Genomic DNA, 22,020 nt, shown 5'->3' with positions numbered 1-22,020 from the left:
GCCAAGTCGGGTTTTCAGGATACCCACAATGAATATGCATGAGAGAGGTTTGCATACAGTGGAAGTAGTGCAAGCAAATTTTTCTCATAGTAACCTAGTAGATGACGGCAGAAAAAGACCTGCACGGTCCATCCAGTCTGCCCAACAAGATAAACTCATATGTGCTACTTTTTGTGTATACCCTACCTTGATTTGTATCTGTCATTTTCAGGGCATAGACCATATAAGTCTGCCCAGCACTATCCCCGCCTCCCAACCAGCCCCGCCTCCCACCACTGGCTCATGATAGTCACTGGGATTATCCTGAAAATCTGACTGACTGGATGTGTCCCAAGGACTGGGCTGAGAACCCCTGCTCCAAATTGAAAGAATAGGCCTTCTATGGGCTACTCAAGATAGAGTAAAATAGATACTTTGTTAGAGCTTCCCCTTATTTGTTTTACTTTTTTTTTTAATGAAGTGTAAGTGGGTTAACCAATGCAGAAGCTCATTGATTTAATTAATAGCAATTGTTTACTCAGATCTCTTTTGAAAGGAAATTTGACGATGCACTTTGACTTTAACAACCACGGTTTCTGGGTTTTCCACCCCTCTCTTTCTGGCATTTTACTGCACAAAAACAATGGGCTAAAACGCAGGTTAGGACAGCATTTGAACAAAGAATTCTTGAGTCTATGGAGGTAATTCTATAAAGAGAGTGCCAAAGTTCAGGTTCCAAGAATGTGCTCAATGGACCAAAATGCAGGCATATACACTCACATGTGTGCACCTGCCCGTGTAAATGCAAATATTCCAACTACATACTATTCTTTACAACGGCACTTAAATGTGATGGTGGGTAGTTCAAGGTGGGTGTACAGATGTGCGGACTCTGAGAGGAATGCGGGTAGGACACACAGTTACACATGTAAATTATAGAATACTATAATTTATGCACATTTTTCAGCAATCTAGGTGCAAGGGTTTACACCAGCTGTATGGCTGTTCCTAAAATATAAGGAACAGGAAACAGGAAGAATCTCCACGAGGATCAAACTGAATCAACAAGAGTAGAGGCTGACCGAAAGACAAGTCCAACTCAGGAGGTAGTGCTTTATTGGTTGCTTGATTAAAGGACCCGACACGGTCTGTGTTTCGGCGTGATAAAATGCCCACCTCAGGGGGGGGGGGTCACAAATGGTGTTCACAGAATGCACTGACCAAACAAAATTGCTAATGAGCACGCACTCAGGAAGTAGCAAAAACGTGTGCCTACAAGTGTCCACTTGCTAATTAAGCCAATAAAGCACCTTTCAAGCACTGTCTCCTGAGTTGGACTTGTCTTTCGGTCAGCCTCTGCTATGCTAGTATTCTATAAAAGAGAATAGGCACATACTTTCCTTTATAAAATAAGTTTCCAATAGGTGCCTTCTTGGTGCCTAAAAGTAGACCCCCTCCTTTACAGAACTGTCCTCCACATGAGTGTGTTTGGCATTTCTCTTCATTCCCCTTTATGTCATATGACAGATGACCACACGTATTAAATATAGTACCAATCTGCATCCTCTTTCTTCCTCACTTCCACATCTAGCTAATCAGTCATTTAAAATGGATTCCTTTCCCAAAGCAATGCTAGTAACTCCAAGGCAAAGCTACTTCATAGCCCCTTCAAGACAGTACTTCCTCCACTGCCCTTCTGGAAGGCTAAATCTCTCGCAGAACCCTGTACCACAGAAGAGTCAATAATAATAATAAACTTAATAATGCATTTGTTTGTACTCCATCCGATGCTTTCCAAGCATTCATACGTTGTCCAGGAGAACTCAAGTCTCAGATTTCATTGCAAGCTGATGTGTCTGCCGACTCTGGGCTTATCCATGCTTGTGGAATGAAAGGTAAACGGTTGCTTGAAGGATGTTTCTGGAAAGCTCATGTCTAAGCTAATGCCAATGCACACCAGGAGTCCTGCCTCAGAGGGACACTGAGTCCTGACTGTTGGCTCATAGCAGCTGAAGAAAACGTATAATCTTCTGGCATAAATTTGAGATCAGAGTGGCTGGTCCCCAGATCATCTGAGTGTCCTGGAGCCTAGAAAGGTTCCAATGAGACAAAATGATCAGATGTTAAGATACTGTGTCCTCTGATTCATACGTGGGAGGAAAGACAATGTCAAACTTATACTAAACACTCTCTGGTCATACACAGTAATTAAAGTTTGAAAGAAATAGATATTGGTGTCAAAAGGTGAGATAATTAGAAACCAGAAAATATTTTATATGGAGAGAGAACAAAATCTGACATTAAACATGTAATTAGAGAATTTAGAGAAGTGTGCTCTGGGTTGTGTGAGATTAGATACTGAGTAAGAAAGCTTTGTAGAGCTTACAGGGTAAGGGGGACTTTGTTTTCATGTACCTGCAAATTGCTGTCAAAGGGAGATTCCCTGTGAAATTTCCCTTTGAAGATTCAGGGTTAGTGGGGAAGGGGAAGGATTGGGGGTATGTACATCCACTTTGAAAAGAGAATGTTGGGGGAGTGGGGAGGGAAAAGGGAGATGCTGGATTGTTGGGAGGGGTAGGAAGAAAAAAGAAAGATGCTAGACTGTTGGGGGAGGGGGAAAGAAAAGAGGGATGCTGGACTGTTGGGGAATAGGGAAACAAATGCTGGGCTGTTAGACGTAGGGAGGAAGATGATAGACTGTTGGGGATAGAGACGTAAAAGGTCGATGTTGGACTGTTGGTGGGTAGGGAGGGAAAAGAAAGATGCTAGACTCACTGTTGGGAGTAGGGAGGGAAAAGGGAGATGCTAGGCTGTTGGGGGAGTGGAGAAGTAAAAGGAGATGCTGGACTGTTGGGGGGAGAGGAGTGGAGAGGGAAATGGGATTGATAAAGAAAAAAATGACATTACAATCAGTGGTGAGAGCTAGGGGCAGGGCTTGGCTCCATCAACTAAGGAGGTCTTCTGCTGTCCCTGGTATCTGTCCCTGGTATCTTCACCACTGGTTCTTTAAAAATTAATTTCTGGCTATGTTACTGCCCTGGCTCTAGCTAATTTGGAATGAGGTCCTAAGCTAGAAATTCAACTGGGGCTTTCTGCATGGGGGTATGTGGCACATACTATCTAAACCTCTGGGCTGACCTCACTTTGGGATATTTTTGCTGACAAATATGTAGCACACCTTTAATATATTCCCCTATCCCTCGAGTTATTTTTGATCATTTATCAATAAAAATAATCCTTTAACACTTTAATTATCTGTTTCCCTCATGCTGATTTAATTTAGGTGGCCCCTTTCTCCATCTCTTTCCAAGCATCTGAAACAAGAATCATTTATAAATCTGTTAATAGAATTTATAGAATGCACTCAGAGTATATTGCTTCCTTACCTGGGAGACTGACATTATACTTTGCCCTGGATACTGGGAAGTTGAATTAGATTCTGTTTTTAATATGGTGGAGCTGTCAGAGGCTGTGATAGAGGCTGGGGAGTTGGTTGTGCATGTTGTAGAACCTAACAATGAAAATGAAGCACCAATATAATATATCATAGTTATGAATACTTCTGTACATCCTCCAAAATAGGTAGAGCAGTGGAAGTTCTACCATGATACTGGTAAGAAATAAGGTATAAGCATCCATGTAAGACTCATGAACCCTCAGTTGCTTAAAGTACCATCTTTCCACCAAGTGAGACTTGATATTTTGTATTTACAAATATTTTGTAAAATGTGTTTTCTATTATGAGAATTTTTATTATTTTCTGTATTGGATTTTGAATATTATTTCTGGAACTTAATGTGTTTGGATTTTATTTATTTATTTGGATTTTGCTCACATCTGTTTCAGTAATAGCTCAAGGTGAGTTACATTCAGGTACACTGGGTATTCAAATTGAATGGACTGTGTCGGCATTAGTACAACATAACTGAAGAACGTAATGGACATAACACAACTCTCCTCCAATATGATTCCCTAAGGTGGCTGTGCCACACGAACTTTACCGACCACAACATCACTTTGTATTTGTTCACACCGGTGACGGCAAACGCCTCTCCAGTACTATGTGAGCCACATTGAGCCTACAAATAGGTGGAAAAATGTGGGATACAAATGTAACAAATAATAATAATAATAATATGTATAGGGAGAAAATTTTTACGATTGCAGCAGTTAAATTGGGGCATAGTTTGCCACAGCACCTGTGTGATGCTCAATTGATTCTTCCTTTCAGGAAGCAGTTAAAGGATTTTTTTCCCAGCAAGCTTTCACTACTGTGTAATGTTCATAGGCAGTGATCTGTATGTATTTTCAAGCAATGTGTTGGTTCTATCTTGAATTGTATGTGTTTTTATGTGGAAATGATTATGGATGTGCTTTTGTAAATTACCCAGAAATGTAGATGGTGTGGGTTATAAATTTTATAAATAAATAAATACTCAGGGCCCTGTTTACTAGGGCTAGGGGCGCATTAACGTTTTTAGTGTGCGGTAACTGTGTAGGCACCTATAATATTCCTACGGATGCCTATAAATTTAGCACACACTAAAAACGGTAGCACACCTTAGTAAACAGGGCTTTCAGACTAGACCAATGCCTATGTGCAGCAAGTTCTGCCTCTTTACCACTCCTAAATTTGGAGAAACCATCCCTCTCAATGAGTCTGAACTTTGTCCCTTTTTTGTGTGTGTGTGCATCAGAATTAAGTCACTCAATAGTGGGGAAATATACATAAGTACATAAGTATTGCCATACTGGGACAGACCAAAGGTCCATCAAGCTCAGCATCCTGTTTCCAACAGTGGCCAATCCAGGTCACAAATACCTGGCAAGATCCCCAAAAAGTACAATACATTTTATGCTGCTTATCCTAGAAATAAGCAGTGGATTTTCCCCAAGTTCATTTTAATAATGGTGTATGGACTTTTCCTTTAGGAAGCCGTCTAAACCTTTTTAAAACCCTGCTAAGCTAACCGCCTTTACCACATTCTCTGGCAACGAAATCCAGAGTTTAATTACATGTTGAGTAAAGAAACATTTTCTCCAATTCATTTTAAATTTACTACTTTGTAGCTTCATCACATGCCCCCTAGTCCTAGTATTTTTGGAAAGAGTAATCAGACAATTCAGGTCTACCCATTCCACTCCACTCATTATTTTATAGACCTCCATCATATCTCCCCTCAGCCGTCTTTTCTCCAAGCTGAAGAGCCCTAGCTGCTTCAGCCTTTCCTCATGGGAAGTCGTCTGTCCCATCCCCTTTATCATTTTCGTAACCCTTCTCTATACCTTTTCTAATTCCACTATATCTTTTTTGAGAACTGGTGACCAGAATTTAACACAATATTTGAGGTGCAGTCGCAGCATGGAGCAATAGAAAGGCATTATGACGTCCTCATTTTTGTTTTCCATTCCTTTCCTGTTAATATCTAACATATTAATTACTTGGTGTAATGCCTTATCCAGTTGGTTACATGAACAACAATATGATACTTATCTCTCTATCTTCAAACCTTCCAGGTATCATACAGACTGGTTGGTGCAATGAATATACCTGGGTAGGGTGAAGAGTCTGAGATGATGGTATGACTAATGTTCATGCCGACAGACGTTATCCCTACAGGATATGGCAATATAGACTGGGGATGTGCTTTCATTTTGAACAAAATAGAAAATCTCAAATAAAATTTTCTAATTTCATTTCCTTGTGTTTTAAAAATGAATGAAAATCTTGTTTGTTTGTTTTTTCATTTCACTTTGAAAAGCCAGGCTCCTCCCCTCCCCCCCTCCCCCCATGCTCATACACACTGCCAAAATGTCTAGATAACCCCAGCCGGCACAATTTTTAAAATGACCAGCAGGACAGGGGTGCCTGGTGATCATCACTCCTACACTTTTTGGAGCACCCATGTTGCAGGTAAGCTGTAGGAGAGTCTGGGAAAGGGGTGGTATGTTGAAAGGGCGCCATAGGGCTTTTTGGAAATTCTGTCTAGTACATCCTATTGTAAATCACTAAGGGGCCCTTTTAGTGCTGTGGTAAAATGGCTGTATTTTTCTTTAATGGTCATATGCTAATTTCCCAATTAGTGTGTAGCCATTACTGTGGAAGCCCTTATTGACATCTATTTTCTTGGCGCTAAGGGCTCTCGCGCTAACCCTGTTGTAATCGGGCAGCACGTGGCAATGTGTCTGCGCTACTCGATTAGCACGAGGGATGCCTATTGTCCATAGATAGTCACGCCTCCCACGCTGAAAATTAAAAATATTTTTCGGCACCGGATTAGAGCATGCTGATGAGCACCCCACTTCGGATGCCTCTGCGCATCCTTCAGCAGTGCTTTTAGCCACGTGGTAGGCGCAAAACTCCCCATGAATGAAACAAATTGAAAATGACCTTCTCCTCTTCACATACACATCCTTACAATTCAACTAAAACATGTTTTAAGTGAACGCTTTGAAAACCAGGCATTTGGCCATGACGATGCCTCTCACAAATCTCTTCCTAATGTAACACAGGATCCAAAGTATTTGAATTATATTTCCAAGATCATGTATTTTTGCTAATTACTTTCAACTGCTCATGTTCTTTATTACACCAGAAATATTTTCCTTGCTAATATAATAACAGGATAATCTATATAATAATTTGTATCTCAAGGTTCTCTGGCTGGCTAGGTTTGTAACATGTTGGTGACGTCAGCTGTACTCCAGCGTTCCCTTCCCTTTCATTTTCCTGCCCTCGCGTAGAGACGAAATGACGTCAGAGGAGGGTAGGACCCTGAAAGGGGACGCTGGAGGCAACACGAGCCCAGCCTGCCTGCCACCGCTCCGACCTCCAAGCAGCAAAACTTTCACTGCGCCCAACTTTCCCCTGCTTATCCTGCAGCCCTCTAATTTCGCCACTCGGTCCCTTCCCCAGGGGGCTGTTCGTTTCTTTCCTCAGCGGTGCCTCTGCCCGCCTTAAGCCTCATCAGGAGAAAATGGCAACGGCCAAAGGAGGAAAAGGGAAAGATAGAAGGAAAGACGCGGTCGGGGGAAGAAAAGCCAGTCACTCCCTCTACTCTAAAAAAAAAAACCCTCTGTGCCTTTTCTCTGGCCTCGCCAACAATGCTATTGTATCCCAAGAGAGATCGCAACCTCTTTTAAAAAGTGTGACATTCGTTCTGCAATTTATTTTTAACCGATTTCTTGGCAGAAAAGCTTATCGGTGAACACCGGGTGAAAGAGAGGCCAGGGACATGCAAAGAAAAATAAGCGGAGGTACAGGGGAGGTCAGAATTGCAGGACACGGGAGGGGAGGGGAGGGAAGAATCACGGGACATGGAGGGGAGGGCAGGGGAGAGAGGAGAAATCGCTTAGACGAGAGCCTTCCTAGGGCCCATTTCATTTTTGACAAAACGGGCTTTGTTGCACTAGTGATCAATAATGCAATTAGCTATATAGATATCTTACAAAATGTTAACTGTCAATGCATTTGATTATTTTTGCTTAACTGTAAATTTCTTACAAATGTAGCTCCTGGATGCTTTCCTAGGCTCTCCAGAATTTTCTATAATTTTTTAATGACTAGAGAATGGTACCTGAAGAATTCTTGGCTTTTGTGATGCTTTTGGGTTTCCTTTTCCTTGTCTGAATACTCTCTTTCTTCATTGCCAGGGGTCGTGGAACCTTGATAGTACCAGAAGTTAGAATCATTATTACAGTTCACTGCTTAAAATGTTGTATTCAGGTTTCTTGTGTTTACACAAACTGGGTAGAGTATTCCAGGTGTCTGTCCTTCACTCTTTGACATTTTTCTCCACTGTCTCCTTGGTGGGAAATCAGAAAGCTAGGCTGTTTCACTTCCCATGGTCATTCTAAGTAAAGGCTTTCTGACTTCCCTTTGCACAATCTGCTGAGATGTAGCTGATGCTTACAGTGCAGTTGGATCAAACACAAAAATATTCCCTAAATGATCTGCTGGACTTAGGATAAAATACAACGCTAGACACACTGCATCTGTCTAACCAACAAAGTCAAGATATGCAACTTGGAACAATGGAAGTAGGAATGGAAGAGCTGGGGAATTCACTTCATTCATTTTCAAAATGACAGGGATAGCACAATAGCGCCAAAATAAATGGGGAAAATGTGACTGAAAAAAATTAGGTGAGAAAAAATAAATAAATAAATAAATTCCATTGCATATTCATTCCCATCTAAAACACGGTAACACAAAAATCTTTCAGTGTTGGGAATATTTTTCATTCAATCCATTTAAACAATGCATACCCCCTATTTATGAATGCATTGGGACATGCTCATATGTTTTCAGAGAACAATTACAGATTCAAGGATCTTTTTTTTTTTAATCTTTATTTATACTTTTAATTACAATTCACAAAGATACCTTGTTTTTAGAAATACAGGTAGAGAACAAGATATAAAGAAATTACAAACATTCTCATTTATAACAATTTACCACATTTTCATATATTAAAAAAAATATTGCTTTGGAATGTTTTTACAAATGATTACAACAACCTTCCTTAGACCTCAGTAAGAGCTGGGGAGAAAAGAGTTAGAGAAGTAATATAAGGAATTAAATCAAATTAAATAAGGGAAAAAGGCTGCCTACATCCAGAATCTATTTTATTTCACTTGAATAAAATAGATTCAAGGATCTTCAAAATTGTCCAAGCATATAATCATAGCACGATTTTGTTAATGTTAACAAATGCCTCCAAGTGCTGTATATTTTGTGTATAAACCAGTGTTCAGACACACTTTCACTTAGCTTAAAGTGACCCATTTTCAGTCTTTAAGCTAAGTGAAAGTGTGTGCGAACATTGTTTTTTACACAAAATATACAGTGGAGGCATTTGTTAACATTAACAAAATCGTGCTATGATTATATGCTTGGACAATTTTGAAGATCCTTGAATCTGTAATTGTTCTCTGAAAACATATGAGTATGTCCCAATGCATTCATAAATAGGGGGTATGCATTGTTTAAATGGATTGAATGAAAAATATTCGCAACACTGAAAGATTTTTGTGTTACCGTGTTTTAGATGAGAATTAATATGTAACGGGATAGCACAATGACATTTGCTGTGTCACTTTGTGCTGATTTTCTCAAACGTATTGAGTTTAAACTAGCCTGTTTCGCTTTTAAATCTCTTTTTGGGCAAAATTCGGAGGGTCTTACAGAATTACTTCAGATCCCCTCCTCAGTATATTCTTCTTGTTTTACCCGTACTTTAAAAATGGAACTTCCTTCATTTCTGTTTAAAGTATTATCATTTCAACTATGCTGTGCTGTATGATTTTTATATTCCTCTAACATTGAGACTCTTAGGGCCCTGTTTACAAAGGTGCATTAGTTTTTAGCGTGCTTACACTTAGCATGCACGCTAACCATGTAGGCGCCTATAGGGATATTGTAGGCATGTACATGGTTAACGCACGTTAAAAATGTTAACGTGTTTATAACACTGCTTAGTAAACAGGGCCCTTATATTGTTAACTGCAGCAAACTTTCTGGAGGATGTGAGCAGTATGCAAAAACCTTACAGTATAGTAAACAAGGGTAAAACAACATTTTAAAAAATGTCTCCAGCTGATATTCAAAGTGATTTAAGTGGATAAGGACCTCTCCTGCCTGCTTAAAAATCACTTACCACTGCCTAAGTGGTGATATTCATCGGCAGTTAACCAGACAGTGCAGCAGAATATCACCACAGGCTGCCCAACAAAAAAAGTGGGCAGGTCAGGGCCGGCACTGGGGGCATCGTTAGGGAGGAGTTGGGGGTTATGTAGATGCTGGCAATATTCAGTGCCAGGTCCTAAGTGGGTTAATTTAGGACAGCTCAGTTGGGGCCCACATAACTATTTTCTAACCTGAAAGCGCCTCAAAAATAGCTCCCTCCTTCCTACACACTCCCCTTAGCCCACAAGATTCAAAAACCCTCCCCTCCCCCCCAGAACGAGCCCCCTCACCCCAACTCCCCCAAGCCTACCTAATGTCCTTAGTGGTTCGTGGGGGGCAGGAGCGAAGGCCACTTGTTCCTGCCCCTTGTGGCTTCTCTTAGAAAATGGCTGCCACAACCTGTTGTAGCAGCTTGCGGTACTACACAAAGAGGTGTATTTTCAAAGCACTTAGTCCAACTGCTTTGAAAACAAACCCAAAGTTCCATGAGCTACTACGGCAGCCATTTATAGAGGCTAACTGCAAGGGGCAGGAGTGAGAGGGCTTTGTTCCTGCCCCCAACCCCCCTCCCCCCTCAACGGACCACTAGGGACGTCAGGTAGGCCCAGGGGGACTTACCTAGAGCTTAGGGAGTTGGGGGTGGGGAGGGCTTGTTTCTAGGGAGGAGTGCCTTTGATTCACATGGGCTGGGGGGAGGGGAGCTATTCTGGAGGCTGAGACGGGGATAAAGAGGGCTTTCATATGAAAAAGTAGTTATGTGGGTCTCAGCCGATATTCAGCCGGGGATGCATAACTGCCTTATGTAGGCCCCAGCTGAGTATCGGTCGGGACCTGTATAGGCTCCAGCAACCAGCCCTACAGAAATTAACCCCCAACATTCAGTGACCACCGCCGGCTGAATATCAGGGGAAATGTGTTTTTGCATGCACTAAATGATATCTAATGTGTGCTAAATTATTTAGAACACAGTACAAAGAAGACACAATGAAACAAATGAAATGAAAAACGAAATCCATCAATCGGAGCATAGAGAGATGTCAAAAGTGAACAAAGTTTAGTGGAATTTTATTTTATTTATTTGTTGCATTTGTATCCCACAATTTCCCACCTTTTTGCAGGAATCAGCCTGAAGCCTAGGTCCAAAACCCAAATAAATCAACTAAAATGGGCCCTTCTTCACACATCACAGCACCACTTTTATATAATTGAAAAAGTCAGCCTTTATCCCTTTTATAGCCAGTGCAATAGAAAGACACATTAGAATAAAGTTACAGGAGGTGGGGAAGGTGCTTGGATTGATGTAATATATTGTAAAGAAGTCTGATATTTTCTGGCACCTACCCCATGTAGTTTCATGTACAAGCCACAGGCATTGCAAACTGGTTCTCCTTCTGCGTTCCTTCTCCAAAGAGTAGTGGTAGTTGTGTGGCAGTTGGTACAGCAAAGGCCAGCCCGCCTGGATGAAGACTGAAACAATGAAAATAGGTTACCTTAGAACAAGAACTTGATTTAGGTGCAGCCTTCACAAATCAGTTTCCTAGGGGTCCCTACTAAGGTGCGCCGAAAAGTTGCCTGCACTGGTGTAGACGTGTGTATTGGATACGTGCAGGTCCATTTCTCAGTGCACCTGCGAAAAAGGCCTTTTTTTGACCAAAAATGGACGAGCGGTAAAATAAAAATTGGTGCCTCCATTTTGGGCCTGAGACCTTACTATCACCCATTGACTTAGTGGTAAGGTCTCAAGCATTAACTGGGCGGTAATCGTCAGTGCATGTACAATGCTGATTACCACCCTGTTAGCACTGTGCGCCAGAAAAGAAGAAATATTTTCCAGTGCACGTAGTGGATGTGCATAAAAAATGAAATTACCTCCTGGGCCACGCAGTTGCTGGGTGGTAGTTCCAAATTGGCATAGGTGCCTACGTTGCTTAGTAGAAGGACCCCTTAGCACCTTGGAAAGCTATTATTTTGGGTGAATGCTCTAAAGTGTATATAGTTTCTCATTAGCTGAGCTATTTTCAAGGTTAAATGAGGTAAAACTTGTGGAAAAAAGGCATTTTGCTGGATATATGAAGAGAGTAAATAGTTAACAGGCTGCTTAACTTGTGTGATGAGTTTACACATAAACTACTACTACTACTTATCATTTCTATAGCACTCTTAGACGAACGCAGCGCTGTACACTTGAACATGAAGAGACAGTCCCTGCTCGACAGAGCTTACAATCTAATTAGGACAGACAGAACAAACAAGAGATAAGGCAATATTAAAATGAGGATGATAAAATAAGGGTTCTGAACAAGTGAATAAGGGTTAGGAGTTAAAAGCAGCATCAAAAAGGTGGACTTTTAGCTTAGATTTGAAGACGGCCAGAGATGGAGCTTGACATACCGGCTCAGGAAGTCTATTCCAGGCATATGGTGCAGCAAGATAAAAGGAACGGAGTCTGGAGTTAGCGGTGGAGGAGAAGGGTGCAGATAAGAGAGATTTACCCAGTGAACGGAGTTCCTGGGGAGGAATGTAGGGAGAGATGAGAGTGGAGAGGTACTGAATGGCGCTTAAAGTTGCACATGCAAATTTAGGTGCACACCACATTTGCATGTGCAATTTGAGTAACGAACCAATTAGCATCTACATAAGTACATAAGTATTGCCATACTAGGACAGACCGAGGTCCATCAAGCCCAGCATCCTGTTTCCAGCAGTTGCCAATTCAGGTCACAAGTATCTGGCAAGATCCCAAAACAGTACAATACATTTTATGCTGCTTATCCTAGAAATAATCAAAAAATATAACAAAAAATGGCAACCCTCCACCACTTATAATTTGAACCATACACAACAAACTGTCAGTGGAGCAGCTCACACTTATTTATGTTTTAATGAGGGGATGTCTCATACTGTCACACAGGCACTTCTTTTTTGTGCTTCCTTAAAGCCTCAGCTTTAGTGACTCAGTTATAATCATTGACTACCCCCAACCACCGATAGTGCTGTCAACCACCTCAAAATCCTAGAAATAAGCAGTAGATTTTTCCCAAGTCCATTTTAATAATGGCTTATGGACTTTTCTTTTTGGAAGCTATCCAAACCTTTTTTAAACCCTGCTAAGCTAACTGCTTTTACCATATTCTCTGGCAACGAATTCCAGAGTTTATTTACACGTTGAGTGAAAAAATATTTTCTCTGATTTGTTTTAAATGTACTACGTTTTAGCTTCATTGTGTGCCCCCTAGTCCTAGTCCAATAATTGGGTGCTAACAATAAATCATTGGAGTTAATTGGCTACAATTTGGATTTAAGCATGCATCTTGTTAGGTGATATTCTATAAAGAAGCACATGCAAAATCTTTTAGAGTGCAACTGAAAAGGGGGCAGGGCCATGGGAGGAGCACGGGTGGGTCAGAGGCGCTATCTAAAGATGCGTATATTATTACATAATTCAGGGGATCTGCACTTAATTTACATGTGAGGACTTACACCAGGTTTCAGTTGGTGTAATCCTCACGCCCAAAGTTGGGCGCAGATCCCAGTACTACGCGCTATTCAATAAATGTTGCCCAACTCAGAGTACCATTCATAGACTAGTGCTCAGATCTCATTTTTTTGGCACCCAAATGTGGGCGTCATTTACTGAATCTAGTCCACACACACAAACACGCATTTACACATGTGGAAGCAAATTTTAGAAAGGAAATATAAATTGGAACTGAGACACTAGCATTCTTAGAACAGGATCTGCTGATCTACAGACTGTTCAAAAATACACAGTGACATGAACATTTATGTCTAGTAGCAACATTCATTTTAGAATATAAGCACCTAAAATATAAGCACCTAAAAGAGTCAACGGAGCAGGGGCCTAGGTATGGGGGGCCATGGGGGCCTGCGCCCCCATGAATTTCGTCTGGGCCCCTGGTTTGGCTGGCGGGGGGTCCCCAGGTGCGCTGAAAAAATGGATCTGCACGCATCTATAATATGCGCCTACACTACTGCAGCCCAGTTTTCAACACGCCTTTGTAAATGGACCCCTAAGTTTTTGTACCTGAGGCAATGCAAGATAAATGACTTGCCCAAGGTTACAAGGAGCTGCAGTGGGAATCAAACGCAGGTTTCCAGGATCAAAGCCCACTGTACTAATCATTAGTCATGAGTAGGGTTACCATATTTTGTCCCCCAAAAAGGAGGACACATGCCCCTCCCCGCCCCGTCCACCACACCCCACCCTGCCCCCTTTCATGCCCTCGCTCCACCCCCTGTCACATTTTCCCCTCCTCTTGTCATACACCCCATCAACCCCCTCCCCTTACCTTACTACTGCCCTGGTGGTCTAGTGACCTCTTCGGGGCAGGAAAGAGCCCCCTCTTTCCTGCCCGGAGCGCTGCCCTGCATACATCCTTCCTGTTGCTGATCTCAGCACCGGTTCAAAATGGCCGCTAAGAGTTGAAGTCTCGCGAGATCACTTCAACTTCGGCGGCCATTTTGAATCGGCGCCGAGATCACCAACAGGAAGGATGCATGCAGGGCAGCACTCCAGGCAGGAAAGAGGGGGCTCTTTCCTGCCCCAAAGGTGGAAGAGGTCACTAGACCACCAGGGCAGTAGTAACTAAGGGGAGGGGAGGCTAGCAATCTGCCCGTTTGTCCAGAAATCTGGACAAACGGGCAGATTGGCAAAACCCGCCCGGTTGCACGGACATGTCCTCAAAAAGAGGACATGTCCGGGTAAATCCGGAATGGACATATGGTAACCCTAGTCATGACACACCAGATTTGGAGCTAGAATCCATGCTCACGCCTAAAGTTAGGCACATTACTTCAGACTCACATTAGTGATCCATAACAGCAATTATATGCATAATTGCCAATAGTGCATCATCCCTAGTGCCTAACTTAAGACGACCTTTTGAGAATTACCCCCTATAGTAGCAGTTCCCAAACTGTGCACCGCGGAACCCTGGTGCACCACAGCAAACTCTCAGGGGTGCCGCGTCAAATGCTGACCTCCCTCTTGTATACCTTTTGCTGGCTGGCTGCATTGGTTCAGCAGGCATGCTCATATGGCAATAGGGCATGTGGTGGCTGCCTCCGCCTCCTGAGCTGAGCTTCCCCCGCATGTTGTGGTCTGAAGCGAAGCCGTTGCAGCACTGCAACTTCCACCACCGAGGTCCGAGAGCGACACAAAGACAGAACTTCCCTGAACCCTGACTGTGCCCGGCCCACGGCTTTAGCTAACAAGCTTAGCACAGAGTGCTCATCAGCCATCAGGGATCTCTGGAACAAATCACATGTGTCTGAGGGGGGGGGGGGGGGGGGTGGTGCTGCAAAAGAATTGCTCGGACACTGCCCTATAGGTTTCCCTCACTTGTTCCCAGAGACTACTCCTACTCAGGTTGGATATTTACATGGAAGGTGGCCAATAAATTCACATGCATATAACTTGGGCAAGCTTATCAAAGGCTCTTTATGCATGTAGAATACTACTCCACCTGTGGAAATTAGGAGTTTGGAGCTAGAAAATTATGTTTCATTTCATTTCTGGGAATGCTCATTTTGTTTGAGGGATTTTTCTTTTGCTGTCATGGGAACAATGTTAATAGTGCATGCTTTGCAAAAGAGTGTTCACTATTTGCAAGTGTGAGCAGTTTTCAGAAAGAGTGTGCACTCTTTCCCAATAGTGCATATATGTGCAAAGGTTTACTCTTTGATTATTAACATCAATTTATTGGAAGTTCATGGCTCGTTAGCTAATTAATTTGTGCACGCATCTTTCAACAGTGTGCAAATTGTGGTGCACATTTATTCGGCACCATATAGAGAATCCGGGGGTTTGTGAATAGTGCACACTCGTAGTGAAAGTGCACACTCTGTGAATAGTGCTCATTTTTTCTAAATAGTGTGCAGTATTGATTGCAAACAAAATTTCTAAATATTTCTCTTCATTTTTCATTTGCCAATGACATGAAAAAACATTTCTATGTCATTTCAAACAAATGCACATCCCTAGTGAAAGGAAATGCTTTTTAAAATTACACCACATGCTTATCACAAGTTTCTGTCTTCCCATCAGGCAGACATGTTTTAAGGCTAAGATATTTTGGTTCCTGCATGGAAAGTGATCCTCTCCTAAAGTCAGCTATGCTGCCAAAACCACAAAAGACACAGAGGCGAACTATTGTGCTCAGTTCTCTAGAGTTTATAATTGACCTGCGAGAGAATCAGGGGTTAAACTGTCAGCTCCAGGTCTCACTATAATGTGTAGCAGCAAGAGAAAATGTGTGGTATTTGAACAATTTGAATAGAAGAGTTTTAAGTAGGTGTAAAGTATGGATTCCATGTTTCTGTATTTTGCAGTGTCCTGGTATGCACCAGTCAGGTGTCTGAGAGTTATTTTTCAGCCTTGGGAAAGTTGTCTATGTCTGTCAGTAATGGGGAAGCTGGCAGGTCCACACTTTCACTGTTTGGGATTGAGCCCATTAAAGAATTTCACTCCTGTTTACTTTTCCAGTATTGCTTGATAGTACGATCGTGGCGCTGTGATAAATGGAGTGGAAGAAGTTGGAATGAGAGTGGAAAAGTTTCATAAGGTTAGGTTTAGGGAACACAGACACTTGTGATTGTTTCCCTTTGGTGGATGTAAAAATATTGTATGGGAAAACTTCCCTCCTTCCCCCCATAACTGTGCCAGCAGGAACTGTGCACTTGGACATCCCAAGGCAAAGTCTTTCAAGGCTACTCCAAAGGGACACCAACTGCAGTTTTCATTCCTAATTTCTTTTTTTTTTATATATTTATGCTTTCATAATATTTACACAAGCAAAAAAATAAACTTTTCATTCCTAATTTCAGAATCATTCCCTGTTAGAAGAAAAGACAGCAAGAGAGAGCTCCAGTATTTCTCCTTCATTGCTTTCTGGTTTCTCTTTTGTGTGCTGGGTCTGTTTACAAAATTCTTATTAGATGTAAAGAACATGAAAGCCACAACCTCTATCTTGCTCTCACCCTAGAGAATATAAATCCTAATTTCTATTTCATTCTAATCCATTTTGTTTTATAGTAAACTGCTGTGAAGGTGTGCTGATAGGCGACAAACCGACTCGAAACTGAAAGTGATCACATGAATACTTAACGTGAGTATAGTACACAAATTTACTAGATAACAAAGTTCCCATCCCAGAAGTGCTTACAAAATTATCTTTATCTTTCCCCTCATATATAGGTAGCCCATGTTTCTATAAGTGCCACATGCCAAGTCTGTACTTTTCAACTTATTCTCTACTGTTCCCTCTCAGGGTGTCAACGTGTTCCTCTAGTGACCTCCTTGGCAGGTCATATTTGCTATATAAATATTTAGTACTATGTGTTTCACTTAGCACCTAATTATTGTTGAGAAATATTATGGCCTCTGCTTTCCAAAATACTTTTCACAAACATAGATTACGGAAAAGTATTGTGCAGTTTCATCCAATACTGCGGAATATTTTAACCATGATACTAAAGTTTGCTAAAAAGAAAAAAAAAATAGCCATTTTGCAATAAATCTTGAAAAATTAGACTGCAATTTAACTCTCCTCTTTTCAGTTAGCAAGGACCTGTTTGATTTTACAGATTAATACCTGAGTCCCAAGGCACCCTAAAATAATCCGCACATAAGCACCGCCATACTGGGAAAAGACCAAGGGTCCATCAAGCCTAGCATCTTGTCTCCGACAGCGGCCAATCCAAGCTTCAAGAACCCGGCACCCCCCCCCCCCCCCCCCAAAAAAAAAAAAATTAATAATAATGTTCAATGGACTTTTCCTTCAGGAATCTGTCCAAACCCCCCTTAAACTCCGTAAGGCCAGCTGCTGTCACTACATTCTCCAGCAAGGAGTTCCAGAGTCCAACTACACGCTGAGTAAAGAAAAACTTTCTCCTATTTGTTGTAAATCTACCATATTCTAGCTTCATCTTGTGTCCCCTGGTTTTATTGTTGTTTGAAAGTGTAAACAAACACTTCACATCTGTCCACTCTATTTCGCTCATTATCTTGTAGACTTCTATCATATCACCCCTCAGCCGCCTTTTCTCCAAGCTGAAGAGCCCTAACCTTCTTAACCTTTCCTCATAGGGAAGTCGTTCCATCCCTTTTATCATTTTCGTTGCCCTTCTCTGCACCTTCTCCAATTCCTTTACATCTTTTTTGAGATGCGGCGACCAGAATTGGACACAATATTCGAGGTGCGGTCACACCATGGAGTGATACAACGGCATTATAACATCCTCGTGTTTGTTTTTCATCCCTTTCCTAATAATACTCAACATTCTGTGCGCTTTCATAGCCACCGCAGCACACTGAGCAGAAGTTTTCAATGTCTTATCAACAATGACTCCCAGATCCCTTTCTAGGTCTGTGACTCCTAACACGGAAGCTTACAGAAGAAAGGGGCCCATTTACTAAGTCACGTAAGTGTCTACAGGCTCCCAACGCGCACCAAAATGGAGTTACCGCACAGCTGCCACATGGCTCTTGCGGTAATTTCATTTTTTGGCCCGCGTCCAATATGCGTGGCCGAAAAATATTTTTTATTTTCTACCATGTGTATTGGACGCGTGCCAAGTGGCATTTGACATACATAGGTCATTACCACCTGGTTACCGCGTGAGACTTTACCGCTAGGTCAATGGATGGCGGTAAAGGTCGCAGACCCAAAATGCATGTGCAGCAATTTTCATTTTGCCGCACGTCCATTTTCAGCAAAAATGTTAAAAAGGCCTTTTTTACAGGTGCGCTGAAAAATGATTCTGCGCGCACCCAAAACCCACGCCTAGGACCCCAAAGAATCAGAAGTGCGGGAAAAACCGAAGGAAAATGATGTTTAATGTCCTCCCTGAGGGTTTTCCACCTATTACTAAAACGCAATACATTTCTGGTGCTGGAACGGGAACTTTACCTAATGCTCCTCAGTCTGATCTTAATCTAACAGAATTTCTGGAGAGTTCAATGGAGGTCATAACTGAAAGAACTACACTGCTGGTCACTTTTGCTCTGGAATTAGACCGTAATAATATATTCAAACTTTATTTTCGCCACATGAACTCAAATTTCCTTGGATCAAGGGTACAGATTTTTCCTGACTTTGCCAGAGAAACACAAAAAAGAAGAAAAGAATTTTTGTTGTTGAAGGAGAGAGTTCTCCGCATAGGAGGAACTTTCCTGCTTAGGTTTCCTTGTAAATGTTGTGTTTCCTTAAATTCAACCAATTACATGTTTTTTGACCCAGGGAAATTATTAGAATTTATTACTTCTAAAGAATAATTGTTGTAGAAGTTCTTGATTGTTAGTGCTTTAATCTCGGCTGCGACATCTAGGCTCTCTCAGCTTTAACTATTAAATATTTGAGTTAATTCATTTGAAATTAAGAATTTTCCTAGATCTTGGATCACTATATTGTGGACTAAATATATTAAGATAATATGCCTAATTTTTTTTTTTTTTTTGGTTTAATGTTTATTTCTCAATATGTGAATTTATGAGTAATTTCATAAATGTAATTATAAAACTTATAAATAAATAAATGAAAAAAAAAATGATGTTTAAACCCTTTTTATTATTATTCTTGAACACCAACCAAAGGATCGGACAAAAAATACAGGGGTCCTTTGACTAAGGCATGCTGAAAAGTGGCATGCGGTAGTGTGGGCATGGGTTTTGGGCGCGCACACATCCATTTTTCAGCGCACCTGCAAAAAATGTTAAAATGTTTGCCAAAAATGGACGTGCGGCACAATAAAAATTGGTGCGCGTCCATTTTGGGTCTCAGACCTTACCATCAGCCATTGACTTAGCTGTAAGGTCTGCTGCATTAACCATGCAGCAATTGCCTATGTGCGTGAAGTTGGAGTTACCACCCGATTTTCTCCGCGCGACAGAAATAAAATATATTTTCTGGTATGCATAGCGGACGCGCTTAAAAAATGAAATTACCACACGGGCCACGGGGGTAGCCGGGGGGTAACTCTGAAATGGCGCACATTGAGCGCACGTAGGTGCCTACGCGGCTTAGTAAAAGGGCCCCACAAATGGAGCCAATCAACAACCATAGTAAAGATACCCTATCCCTTCCCCCCCCCCCCCTTAAGCCTCAATGTAAAGAGTGAGTCTGAATTTAACCCCAGTAAATCAGCGGTTCTTAACCCAGTTCTTAGGACACACCTAGCCAGTCAGGTTTTCAGGATAGCCATGATGAATATGCATGAGATACTATGGAAATAGAGCATGCAAATTTATCTCACGCATATTCATTATTGATATTCTAAAAATCTGACTGGCTAGGTGTGTGTCCTGAGGGCTGGGTTGGGAACTGCTGATTTATTAATGAAACAGTTGACTGGAACAGGCTGAGAAGAGCCACAGAAAAGATAAAACATTTACTCTAACCTTCATAGTCCCCTGCATTTTAAATTGCAGTTTTTATTAAAATTGTTTTAGTATTTAATAGAGTTATATCACTTTCATCACTTCCTCCCCCACCCAATCTCTTCTCCTTTTGCTCATCCTATCTTTGTTTACCTCTCCATGATCAATTTACATATCCTCAAAACCCCACTACTACTATGTTTACTACAACTTGTAACATTCTCCTTCAAGACTTTGTAATTCTATTTACTATGTAAGCCGCATTGAACCTGCTATGTGTGGGAAAGCGCGGGGTACAAATGTAATTAATAATAATAATAATAAAATTTAGATCCACCCATTTAGGCCACCTAAAACTACTACTACTACTATAAATCACTTCTATAGCGCTACCAGTCGTACGCAGCGCTTTACAATTGAACATGAAGAAGACAGTCCCTGCTCAAAAGAGCTTACAATCTAAACCAGGCCTAAATACCTGCGCCTAAGTTAGGTGCAGTTCGGGGTATATTCTATAGTAGTGTGCATAGATTTGAAACACCCACAAACCACCCATTCCATGCCCATGGCCATGCCTCCTTTTCAACTGTGTGCATTAGAATTTATGCGCACCACGTTATAGAATATGATTAGAAAGTTGTGTGCATAAATTCTAATTAAAACCAATTAGTGCTGCTAACTGCTTGTTAACATCCAATTATCGGCACTGATTGGCTTGTTAATCAATTAAGTTGTGCGTGCAATTTGGCTGCGCAGTCAAATTAGTGCTCACGACTTAAGGCACCATACATAGAATTTGGGTTTTTTTTTATTTACCCTGTATCTCCAGTTCTATAAATGGTGCCCAAACTTGGGTGCACAGTTATACAATAGGGCTAGTTGTGAGCATAACACAATTAGCTAATTGGCACTAAACTGGTGAAAATACCAATAATTCGCATTTACAAGCACTAAACTCCTAATTCTATAAAAGTCACCAAAACTTTATTAATTGCGTGTGCAATGTAATTAGATAGTGTGCTAATTAATGCCAATAATTGGCATTTTAGCAAGCAATTGACACTAATTAGAATTAATTGGAACTTAGGTATGAACATTTAGGCACAAGATTCACACTGTTTTATGCGCAAGTAAAAAAAAAGGGGGTGCGGAAATGGGAGAGTCATGGGCAAAACGGGGACATTCCTAGCATTTACACACGTTGTTATAGAACACGGGGGAGACGTGCCTAATTTAGGTGCGTACATTTGCACTACATTTTAGATGATGCAAATGGCCATGCCTAAAGTTAGGCATGATTCCCAGGTCTAAGCAATATTCTATAAACTGTACGTATCTATAAGTGCGTCTTATAGAATAGCGCTTTTTCTGTGCCAGTTTTTAGGTGCCATATTTAGAATCTAGCCCTAATTGTGTTAATTTGCAGTTGTGCACCTATTCCAGCGGTTCCTAAACTATGGGCTGTAGCACCCTGGTGCGTCACAGTGAACTCTCAGGGGTTCCATGGCAAGTCTTGACCTCCCTCCCACTGCCCACAATACAGCATCGCTTCCTACTTTCCCCTCCTGCAGGTTCAGAATCTGCTGCTTTCCCCGTTGCCGCTGCAGTGCTTGCAGCTTACATTTTCAGGCCGTCTGCGATTTACACAGGCACTGCAGGGACTTCCCTCTGCCGCATCCAGCCCATGCAACAGGAAGTTGCATCAGAGACTGGTTGGACACAGTAGAGGGAAGACTCCGGAGTGCCTGTGCATTCACTCTGCATCCCTTCACTACCTCTCCGCCCTGCAGCCCCTCACTACCTCTCCACCCTCATCTCTTCCTACACTCCTTCCCTAAAACTCCGTTCACTGGGCAAATCTTTCCTAATTGCACCCTTCTCCTCCATCGCTAACTCCAGACTCCGCTCCTTCTATCTCGCCGCACCTTATGCCTGGAATAGGCTTCCTGAGCCATTA

The 22,020-nt window shown here is 41.7% G+C and overlaps 1 protein-coding gene across 1 annotated transcript in view; it reads right to left on the bottom strand.

The window, feature by feature from the left end:
• Nucleotides 1-285: 285 nt before the first annotated feature.
• The window catches only part of GATA5 (GATA binding protein 5), a 72,045-nt gene continuing 50,310 nt past the window's right edge, over nucleotides 286-22,020 (bottom strand). The window contains exons 4-7 of the mRNA XM_030213203.1: nucleotides 11,009-11,134; nucleotides 7,557-7,644; nucleotides 3,366-3,490; nucleotides 286-2,067 (exon numbers count right to left, since the gene is read on the bottom strand). Of these exons, the coding sequence (XP_030069063.1) occupies nucleotides 1,915-2,067; nucleotides 3,366-3,490; nucleotides 7,557-7,644; nucleotides 11,009-11,134 (492 nt within the window). The 3' untranslated portion in view covers nucleotides 286-1,914. The remainder of the gene's footprint in view (nucleotides 2,068-3,365; nucleotides 3,491-7,556; nucleotides 7,645-11,008; nucleotides 11,135-22,020) is intronic.

Source organism: Microcaecilia unicolor, chromosome 8 (genome assembly GCF_901765095.1).
Source record: "Microcaecilia unicolor chromosome 8, aMicUni1.1, whole genome shotgun sequence".
Lineage (NCBI taxonomy): Eukaryota > Metazoa > Chordata > Amphibia > Gymnophiona > Siphonopidae > Microcaecilia > Microcaecilia unicolor.
This window is presented reverse-complemented; position numbering and strand designations above follow the sequence as displayed.